General features: G+C 52.7%; 1 protein-coding gene across 1 annotated transcript in view; it reads left to right on the top strand.

Annotated features, from left to right (window-relative positions):
• The first annotated feature begins 194 nt into the window (after positions 1 to 194).
• Positions 195 to 10,361, top strand: part of RAB40C (RAB40C, member RAS oncogene family) — a 27,805-nt gene continuing 17,638 nt past the window's right edge. Inside the window, exons 1-2 of the mRNA XM_032425520.1 lie at positions 195 to 216; positions 2,076 to 2,141. Of these exons, the coding sequence (XP_032281411.1) occupies positions 195 to 216; positions 2,076 to 2,141 (88 nt within the window). The remainder of the gene's footprint in view (positions 217 to 2,075; positions 2,142 to 10,361) is intronic.

Raw genomic sequence — 10,361 nt, 5'->3', positions numbered from 1 at the left:
GGGGGGCGGGGAGCAACTGGATCCAGAGCTCGCAGTATGCTTGGCCCTGGCCAGGTCAGATGGAGGCCTTCAGCGAGGCGAATGGCTTTGCAGTGGACCCCTGGGTCCATCAGAGCAGAGCAGCGTGGTGGCTGTGGGCACGCGCCATCCCAGCCCCGGAGTGACAGCCCCCCAGAGGGTGCGTGAAAGTAGGTATGTTCCGGAGCCCGGATGGAGGTACCTGAGGGGGAGCGTCCAGCGGTGGGGGTCCCACCGCCACGGGGGTTCTGTGCAGTCCAGGTGGAGAAGCTGGGACAGGTGTGCCAGGTATGGCTAGGGTTTTCCCGTGACCCTGTGGCATGTGTGTGCAGATGGGGTTCCTCAAAGGCAGGCTGACCCCGTGAGACAGTTGTTACTCAGTGCTCAGGGAACCAGCACCTTGTGCTGGAAGGAGATGCCCACCCCTCAATTTCTGGTTGCGTTGTTCAAGTACACAGCTAATACACGTCCCCAGCACTCGTCCCAGCTTCCATCAATTTACATCTTTCACGTAGGAAAAAAAGCAGCTAACGTGCCCAGGGGATCATTGTGGTCAGAACCTCCTCTGTGGTGGGGGCCCTGTCCCAGGCCACATGGAGGTTTTTTTGAGGGGAACCAGGAAATCTGCTGATAGCATGTCAACATCCAGTCTTTGCAAGGGCCTTTTTCTGATTTTACTTCTTCAGGTCTTTGTTCTCCACACCCTTTGTTACTTTGTTTCTTGGACTCTTGTCAGTCCTGTCTGACTGCTCTGAGCATTTGTTGTTGGCTAGGTTGTTGCCTATAGGCAGCTGACTGTGTGTGGACATGACCCTTTCATTTTAGGACTTGTCAAGGTTGTTGGATCACCTGCGCTGGCTAGATGCCCTTCCTGCTGGACCAGCTTCAGCTGTAGTTAGCTGTGCTGGATTTGCACGGTGCGACCTCCTAAAGCATGTGCTCTCAGCCCCACCTTAGAGGAGATGGCTCGAAGGGCAAGAAAGGGGGGGCCCTGGATTTGTTTTTAGGTGAGGGAGAGCCTCCATTGGGGCCTCAGCAGGCCCTTTCATTGGTTACTGCCACCTCAGTAGACGCTTGGCAGTGACTGTCAGAGGTGTCCTTCCTGACTTAGTGAGTGGTTGAGTTGCTTTTCCAGTGGTAGCATTGCTTCCTGGAGCCCCACTCCCGGGAGGCTGGTGATGAGTGTTGAGAAGAGCGTGAGAAGGCTGGGGCTCGTCTGGGGCAGCGGTGTTTTCCTGGAGCGTTTATACATGCTTCTGAGGATCAGCTCAGCCTCACCGTCAGGGACTCCAGTTGGGTGCGGCGAGCTCTCAGGGAACACAGAGCCGCTGGTTGGAGAGATGGGACCCACCTCCTGTGCTCTCTGTTGGGTCGTGGTGGCTGCCACAGGTCCTAGGACATATTGACTGAACTAGGGTCAATATTAAGTAAAACATGGTGACCTGCCTGCGACAGTGCAGTTGTCGGAGACTCACGGTGAGCTGGTCCAGGGTGAGGGCCATCAGCCGGAAGTGGTGAGGAAAGGAGCACTCACAGGTCCTTGCCATCACCCCAGCATCAAGTGGAAAAGGCAAAGTGCTGGCCTGTGTCTAGGATCCTTGAGGTTACGAAGCGCGCAGCACAAGGGGCGGCTGTGTGTGGTCAGGGCTCAGCTCGCTGACCCTGGTGGCCAGTGCTGTGTCCCTGGGGAAGTGGGCAGAGGGGAGAGCAATTGCTTCTGCTCTGAAGCCTTCCTAAGGGAGACCCTTGAGGGTTTTGGAAGCTCTGGAGCAGCTGGTTCTCAGGGTTCCCCATCATGTGAATTTGTTCTTTGTAAGAGTTAATAACTTCCAGGAATTTTTAAATTTCTGATTCTCTTAAAAGGATATACATGTATTTCTTTTCTCTCTTCATTGTTAAAAGCGCTTAGCACGTTTCCAGGCTTGTTTTCTGCCTAAACTTGCGTGGTTCCTCTCACCAGGAGCAGATGACCCATGGCAGGGAAATCCCCACTTGGTGAAGGACGTGTAATCAAACTCCTTTCCTTGGGCCAACCTGATTACTTACCTGCATCGAAGTCTTGTCTAGCTCGTTCTTCAGACAGGTACATGAGTGCACATCATTCTTCCCAGCTCTGCAAACACGTGAGTCATTGAAACGGCCTTTTCTAGTGCTGGCACCTGAAGCAGTGACAGCCTTATGTGACCGTGTGCCCACACCCATGGGAGCCTGCAGCAGGCTCTTGGTTTGTGGTTCGTAGGTCCCTGTAGAGCTGGAAACCTTCCTTTCGGGAGGCTTGAGTTTTCTCTTTTCTGAACACACAGCAGTGGTTTTAGAGGAGGCCTCTGTTCTGTTGGGGAGACAGCAGAACACTTTGCATAGAGGTTCTGCCTGGGCCATCCTCAGGGAAGTTACACTCCAGAGCCTAAGTGTCAAGGAGGCTTGGTTGTGAAAGCTGGCAGGAATGAGGCGCAGGTGTTTTGTGAGCAGCTTATAGTCCTGAGTGCACCCGCAGGTCTGACTCTGCACTGGGGCGCTGGGAGCCCAGGGACTGTCCTGCCGCGGTGCACAGGCCTGGTCCCACTCTTCTGAGGCCAGTGAACATTCAGGGCAGTTACATGCTCTGCACCTTGGCTCCCACAAACCTTCACATTGAGGGTTGGGGGCCGGCAGGAAGATACACTGGGGTTGATATGCCCGTGTCCCGGGAGACTCAAGAGTGGATGTGAATCCATCTCTCCATGTCTGCTCCTCTGGGGTCAGTGTCGGTGGGAGCTGCTGAGTGTACTTTGAGCCCAGGGCCTGGGGGGCGGGGAAGGTAGGAGGAGCGCAGTGTTGGTGATGGGTGTGGACAAAGCCAGGCGAGCATGAGGTGTGCTGTGAGTATCTGGGGCCTGCTGGCTGTTGGTGTGTATGGGACCAAACAAAGCCTGCTCTGCCCAGCAGGGAGCAGCCCACTTCAGCAACCCGATGGCTAGGCTGGAGCTCATCATGTCCCCCAGCTCCATGGTTTTTCACTGGACAGTTCTTTTTTTTTTAAGATTTATTTATTTGACATAGACACAGCGAGAGAGGGAGCACAAGCAGGGGAAGTGGGAGAGGGAGAAGCAGGCTTCCTGCTAAGCAGGCTTCCCGCTGAGCAGGGAGCCCAATGCGGGGCTCGATCCCAGGACCCCAGGATCACGACCTGAGCCGAAGGCAGACGCTTAACGACTGAGCCACCCAGGCGACCCTTCATTGGACAGTTCTGAACATCTCTTCTCACCTGGCTGGAAGTTGGTTTCTATCCTTAGTGCAAACCCAAGGAGAGACTGCATCTCTAGATGCGCCACCATGCTGTTTTCCTGAGTCAGGATGGGTCTCTGGTGTCTCGTCCGCTGTTTTATCCCTGGTGTTGGTGTGAGATGTATGCCCAGGAGGCATTAACTGCTGTGTGTCCTAAATGAACGAGCAGCCTGTGTGCAGTGTCTCTGTGTTGACAGAAACCTGGTGTTGGTTGCTGGGTCGTCCTTCGTCGTCCCTTTTCTTCCTCTGTGTGTGGTTGGTGCTTGTGTCTGGACTCTGCCCATTTTTCTGGGCAGTTTACTGGGATTTGCCTTTCTGTCAGATGCCAGGTTCCAAAGAGGGATGTTGGCCTGGAGTATGATGTGTGCCCAGCATGGTCACAGTGCTGGGCTCCCCCAGTGCTCTTAACATCATCTAGGCGTCTCTGCCATCCTGTGATGGAGGCACCATCATTGTCCCATTTGGCAGATGAGAAGCTGAGGCTCAGACAAGAGAGTGCAGCTGCCATAGGCAGCGCGGGCCTGGCGCCCGTTGTCTCCCTAGGCACTGGCTGCCCGACCCCCTTCCCCTGGGCAGCTGGTCACTGAGTTCCTGGTTGATGTTTCTCTCCAGGCTTTGTTAGGCAGAGTATGGCTGCTGGGCACCTGGTGCTGACTGGCAGGGATGACCCTCTTTTCATCACAGACCCTCCCGGATACTGGGGCTGCCTCCTCCCTCTGCTCTGGGGCCTGGGACAGTCACTGAGGCCCATTTGTTCTCCCTTCACTGAGCTGCTCCAGCCCTGCCTGCCTCCCTCCTGGCTGAGACCAGTAGAGCAGAGCCCCGACAGCTCCCAGGGTCAGCTGCTAACCAGGGCAGCAAACCACCAGTTTCCAGAGAAGTTTCCAGCAGGCCACAGAGTGCCACACATACACCTATCTGTGCGGGGCTGGGATTCCTAGCTCCCCCTTTGCCAGAGGCACTCATCTGCTATGTGTGCCGCGTAAAGATCAGCTTAGCCCAGCCTGACGGGGTGGCAGGCCGGGAGGCGCAGACTTGTGTGTCTGCTTCAGATGAAGCTAATTAGGCCGGTTGGTCATTTGAGCTGGCATGGCCTTGCCTAAGTTGTCCTAAAGTAGGTAGAATATTTAAAATTTTAAGTTTTTCCCCCAGCCTTGAGCAGTTTCTGTCAGCTCAGGCAGGTCAGAGAATATCTGCCTCAGTAGCCGGCACGTGGCGATGCAGGGCTGACCTCTCTTGCAGGGTTGCGCTGTCACTGTGACATTGCTGTGTCATATTCCCATCAGCAAGAGTGTGGCTTGGTTGATGAAGTCAACAGAAATGTGTTTCAGGAAGGAGACCCCATCAGGGAGCCAAGGAAGTAGGCGGGAAGTGTTTTTCGGGTACTTCCCCTCCTGTTGTACCTGAATTGTACCTGGTCTGGGGCCCGTGGCCAGTGAGGAGGAGGAGGGGAAGGCAGAGGGTGGAGTTGTAGCCAGGCCTGGGGAGTGGGCAGCACCTGGTGTGGGTGTTGCGGGGTCTGGGGCCACATGGGTCGGGGTGTTGCCATCTGCCATATGGAGGAAGTGGGGTAAGGTCTCCGTGTCCAGTGCCCTGGTTTGGAGCAAGGTGGCCCATGGGGCTGGGTTTGCTGCCCTGGGCATGCAGGGGAAGGAGGCTGGGAGTGGGAGACTGGGAAGACTGGGTGTATGGGGTCACCCTTCGGGTGGGAGGACATGGGCTCCTTAAATCCTTTGGGAATGAGAATAAATACAAGCGAGCATTAGGTGTAAGGAGGTTGCTAGTTACGGTTGTGCTCTTATAGGCCTGGTAATGACCAGCGAAGTCTCATGTCCGCAGCGTGCGGTTCTCTTCTGCCAAGACTGGAGTATTGAGTGCCTTGTCAACTGTGGGTGTGCATCTTTTGGAGGGTGGGAGAGGTACAGGAAGACAGAGGTGGCCAAGTAAACCTGGCACCAGTGGGTGTGGCAGGGACCCAAGGACATGACCGGACAAGCTTTGGCCCTTTGTCTGGAACACATAAGGGGGGCGCGATTTGTGCAGGATGGATGGGCGGTGCTCAGAAAGACAGGGCTTCAGGGTTGTGAGGAAGGAGGGAAGGACAAGAGGGGTCTAACCAAGAAGGAGTGCAGAGGGCCTGGTGTCAGGAGGCCAACATCTCTGAGCAAGAACAGAGAATGGCAGGAGGCCTGAATCCTGGGAGCAGGCAGGGACTTTACCGATTTTGAGAAGTGTCAAGAGTACAGACATGTCTGGGCACATGAGTTCATGTGGACCCTGGACAGAGATCTTGGCCAGGTGATAAACACACGTCTTTGAGCCCAGGAAGCCACCGGAGTGGGTCAGAACAAAGTGCTCTGGATCGGGATCGGTAGCAGTGCTGTGACGGAGATGGGCCTGCACTCCCATCTGGTAGTTTCTGGGGTCGCAAGCTGGGTCATTGCCGGTCTGCACCTTCCCAGGAGCCGAGGTAGGGTGAGTACCTGGTAATCAGGTCTGCAAGGATGGCTAGTGAGCTTAGAGATGTTATTCAGACTTGAAACGCTGTGCACGGCCTTGAGTGACTCAGGAACATGGTGACCTCTCACAGGGTGGTTTTGTCCTTCCTGGGTCTGATGCTGGCAGGAAGATGTCAGGAGCTGGGTCTGATTTCCTTACGGCTGCAGCTTGGACAGGGAGGAGGTGTGTCCCTGAGCGCAGGTCCCTCGTCTCCCTGCAGAAGCTGCTGCACTGGTCTGACCCGGGTCTCCCGTGGGAGCCCGAGGTCCTGGGCACCTTCACACTCGCAGCTGTCTTGGTCCCCGGGGCTGACAGTGATTTGATTTGGGTCCAGCAATGACCAGATCCCTGGGTAAGTGAGGACAGCTTGGTGGTCGTATCATTTTTAGGAGGATTTTCCTCATTTGAAGTCCGTTGGCCAGGGCCACACACAGAGTCCTCAGAGAGGGGGTTCTAATGAAAAATAGAAAGATGTTTAACTTTTGGGATGGAACGTTCACCTGTAAGTGCATGACAGGAAATCTGGCGACGCTTGGTGCTAGGAGTGCCAGGAGTGAGTCGTGCAGGAAGGGAGTCCGCAGCATGTGCTCTCCAGAGCCTTAGAAATTAGGTAGGGGTCTTTCCTGGGGAATAATAGGGGACACAACTGAAAACAATCAAGGCTTCTTTTTCTTTTTCTCTTTCTCTTTTCTTTTTTTTTTTTTAAAGATTTATTTGACAGAGAGAGACAGCTAAAGAGGGAACGCAAGGAGGGGGAGTGGGAGAGGGAGAAGCAGGCTTCCCGTGGAGCAGGGAGCCCTATGCAGGGCTCGATCCCAGGACCCCAGGATCATGACCTGAGCCGAAGGCAGATGCTTAACAACTGAGCCACCCAGGTGCCCCTTTCCTTTTCTTTTTTAATAATAGAAATGAAAAGCCTGAAACGCCCAAGGGTCCAGAGGGGAAATACGGTATATTCATAGAGCGAGATATTATATAGCCTTTAAAGATAGTGTTTTGGGGGAATAGTGAGTATGCGGTGACATGAGGAAAGCTGGTACCTTGTTAAGCAGGCAGTCTGTCTAACGACATCACGTACGAGTGTGTGTGAAATGAAAGAATCGGGCAGTGAGGCACACGAAAACATTAATTGTGGGTATCTTCAATTTGGGGGTTATGAGTAATTTTTGTGTTTTTTTTATGTTAAGTGTTCTGTATTTTGCCAAATTTTGTACACAGTGTGTGCTTGCTCCTTATGAAAGCTTGTGCTTTGGTCTGGTCTGTTGTGGTTTATTAAGGAAACCGGTACACAGACTGCCCTAGAGCGCTCCTCCTGAAAGCCGGCGTGCTAGTGTATGTGGAAAGGCATCTTGAAATGCATTAGGTAACTTCTGCTTCCTTTTCCGTCCTTCATCAGGCGGCCCCCCTCCTCCTTTCCCCAGCAACAGACTTATGTGTGCCTGTGGGTCAGACCCTGGCTTGGAGAAGGACAGGAGCTCGAGTGTCCTTGTTCCCTCCATGTCTGTGTGCTCAGCATGCTAGGGGACAGGTGTTCACACCCAGATCCAATCTGGATTCAGAGCCCCCAAGGTCAAAAGACCTATTAATCTAAACTCTAGGCATGTCAATATCCTGTGGGTTTACTTTTTTGAAAAAAGCTTTATTGAGATAGAATTTACATATGATGAAATGGACCCATTTTGAGTGTAGAGTTCAGTGAGTCTCGACAAGTGTGTACCTATATAACCACTGCCTTAATCGGGATATGGATTGTTTCCACTTCTCCCTAAAAGTTCTGTCATGGCTCTTGGAAGTCCAGCCCCCAGCCTCCAGCCCCCAGCCCCCACTGGTGTGCTTCCTGTCACTCTAGGGTTACTTTTGCCTCTCCAGAACTTCCTGTAAATTGAGTCATGCAAGATGGTCTTTTCGTGCTGTTGGTTTGTGTCACTCGGCAGGATGTGTGTGAGACTCACTCACGTGGGGCACACACCATAGCCATCTGTCCTGTTCCCGAGAAGCATTCCTTTGCGCACATATACCCCAATTTGTTTATCCATTCACCTGTCAGTATGGTTCTGGTCACTGGTCATGTCCTGATTTGGGCTGTTGTGAAGAATGCTGGTATGAACATTCTTGTACAAATCTTTAAAGTTTTTAAAAAATTTTATTTCTTTTTTTTTTTTTTTTTAAGATTTTTTATTTATTTATTTGAGAGAGAGAGAATGAGAGAGAGCACATGAGGGGGGGGGAGGTCAGAGGGAGAAGCAGACTCCCTGCCGAGCAGGGAGCCCGATGCGGGACTCGATCCAGGGACTCCAGGATCATGACCTGAGCTGAAGGCAGTCGCTTAACCAACTGAGCCACCCAGGCGCCCCAAAAAATTTTATTTCTCGGGGGGCCCCTGGCCGGCTCAGTCTGAGGAATGTGCAACTCTTGGATCTCAGTGTCATGGGTTCGAGCCCCATGTTGGGTGTGGAGATGACTTAAATAAATAAAACTTGAAAAAAAAATTTAGTTTTGGGGCGGCTGGGTGGCTGAGTCGTTAAGCGTCTGCCTTCGGCTCAGGTCATGATCCCAGGGTCCTGGGATCGAGCCCTGCATCGGGCTCCCTGCTCGGCGGGAAGCCTGCTTCTCCCTCTCCCACTCCCCCTGCTTGTGTTCCCTCTCTCGCTGTGTCTCTCTGTCAAATAAAATCTTAAAAAAATACATATATTTAAAAAAAATTAGTTTTGTGGTAAATATGCATATTATGTTGACCATTTGCAAGTGTATGATTTACTGGCATGAAACACATTCCTAACTCACAAGTCTTTGTGTGCATGTGCCTCTAGCAGTGGGGTTGCTCGGCCACGTGTGTTTTTGTCTGCTTAACTCATGAGAAATTGCCCAGCTGTGTTTTAAAGTCCTCTATCATTCTGAATTCCCACCAGCAATATGTGTGAGTTCCAGTTGCTTTACATCTCGGCCAATGTTTGATGTTGTCAGTCTTTTTTCTTTTTTTTTTTTTTTAAGATTCGTTTATTTGAGAGAGAGAGAGTGAGTGAGTGAGCACAAGCAGGGGGAGGGGCAGAGAGAGAAGGAGAAGCAGGAACCCCGACATGGGACTCGATCCCAGGATCCTGGGATCATGACCTTGTTTTCTTTTTCTTTCTTTCTTTTTTTTTTTTTTTAAAGATTTTATTTATTTATTTGAGAGAGACCGAGATAGCGAGAAGAGAGCATAAGCGGGGAGGAGAGGGAGAAGCAGGCTTCCCACCGAGCAGGGAGCCCGATACGGCGCTCCATCCCAGGACCCTGGGATCATGACCTGAGCCGAAGGCAGACGCTTAACTAAGACTGAGCCAGCCAGGCACGCCCCTGCCTTTTCTTTTTAATCAGCTCTCTTGGTATAATTTGTGTGCCCAGAGCCCGGATCCATTTAAAATTTGCAGTTCTGTGAGTGCTGACAGGTGTGCACACCTGAGAACCCATCACCACCCTCAGCCCCCATGCTCCTTGCAGACCAGCCTGTCTGCTCCCAGACCTGGCAGCCGCCGATGTTTCTGTTCCAGGCTGGTTTGTATTTCTCGAGTGTTCCTAGACGTGGAGTCACACGCGCCCTGTTTTGTGTGAGGCACGGCCGCGCGTTTGTGTGTGAGGCCCCCTCGGTGCCGTGTGGTTGTCGTCTGTGCCGACTGCAGTGTCTTTATCTGTTCTTCTGCACCAGGGCTTTTGGAAAGTTTCCGTGTTTCGGTTTTTTCTGAATGGTGTTCCTATGAAAATTCTCATACTTGTTTTTGGTGCCTGTATGTGTGTGTTTCTGTTGGGGATACACTGTGGAGTGGGGTTGCCGAGTTGTAGGGTGTGTTCAGCCTTAGTAGGCACCACCAGACGGTTTTCGGATTGTCCCAGGGGGCGGGGGGTGAGAGTTCCGTTCACTTTCCTTTTATCCTGTTTCTTTAGGACAGCCTTCTGTCCTAGGGGTCACCTTCTGTTGCTTAACCACCCCCAGTGGGCGGGCTTTACTTTATACCCAGTCTGTTAATAGTGCTGCAGTAGATAACCTCCCGTTCCTTTCCCACAGCGTACTCCTTCCCTGTTCCTGCTGTAACACATTATCTTATGGTTCCGTGCTCTGGTGGTTGGGCCGTCCTTTCTGCAGGCTCTCGGGGAGGTCTGTTCCTTGCTCATGGCCTTGGCAGGCCCCCCGGGTCTCTGCTGGCTGTGAACCGGGCAGCCCCAGCTTCTGGAGACCACCCACATGCCTCGCCCGCCTTCCCTTTTCTCTGTCTTGAAAGCCAGGTCAGGCCCTTCCAGGCTTTGAGTCTCTCCTCCTTGCATCTCATCTCTGACTCAGCTAGGAAAGAGTCCCCATCTTTAAGGATTCCTGATGACCTCAGGCCCACCCAGATAACACAGGACCCTTTCCCTCTTAAGGCCCATCACCCCAGTCACACCTGCAAGGTCCCTTCGCCTTGTGGGATGCGTGTTCACAGGTTCCGGGGATTAGGGGGAGGACATCTCCAGGGACAGGTTGGGGGTGTTATTCTGCCCACCACACCGTCATGAAAAGTTCTTTGTACTGTTTTGATTTGGGTAGATTTTTGGTGACTGGTCAGGGG

Source organism: Phoca vitulina, unplaced genomic scaffold (genome assembly GCF_004348235.1).
Source record: "Phoca vitulina isolate PV1807 unplaced genomic scaffold, GSC_HSeal_1.0 scaffold33, whole genome shotgun sequence".
Taxonomy (NCBI): domain Eukaryota; kingdom Metazoa; phylum Chordata; class Mammalia; order Carnivora; family Phocidae; genus Phoca; species Phoca vitulina.
This window is presented reverse-complemented; position numbering and strand designations above follow the sequence as displayed.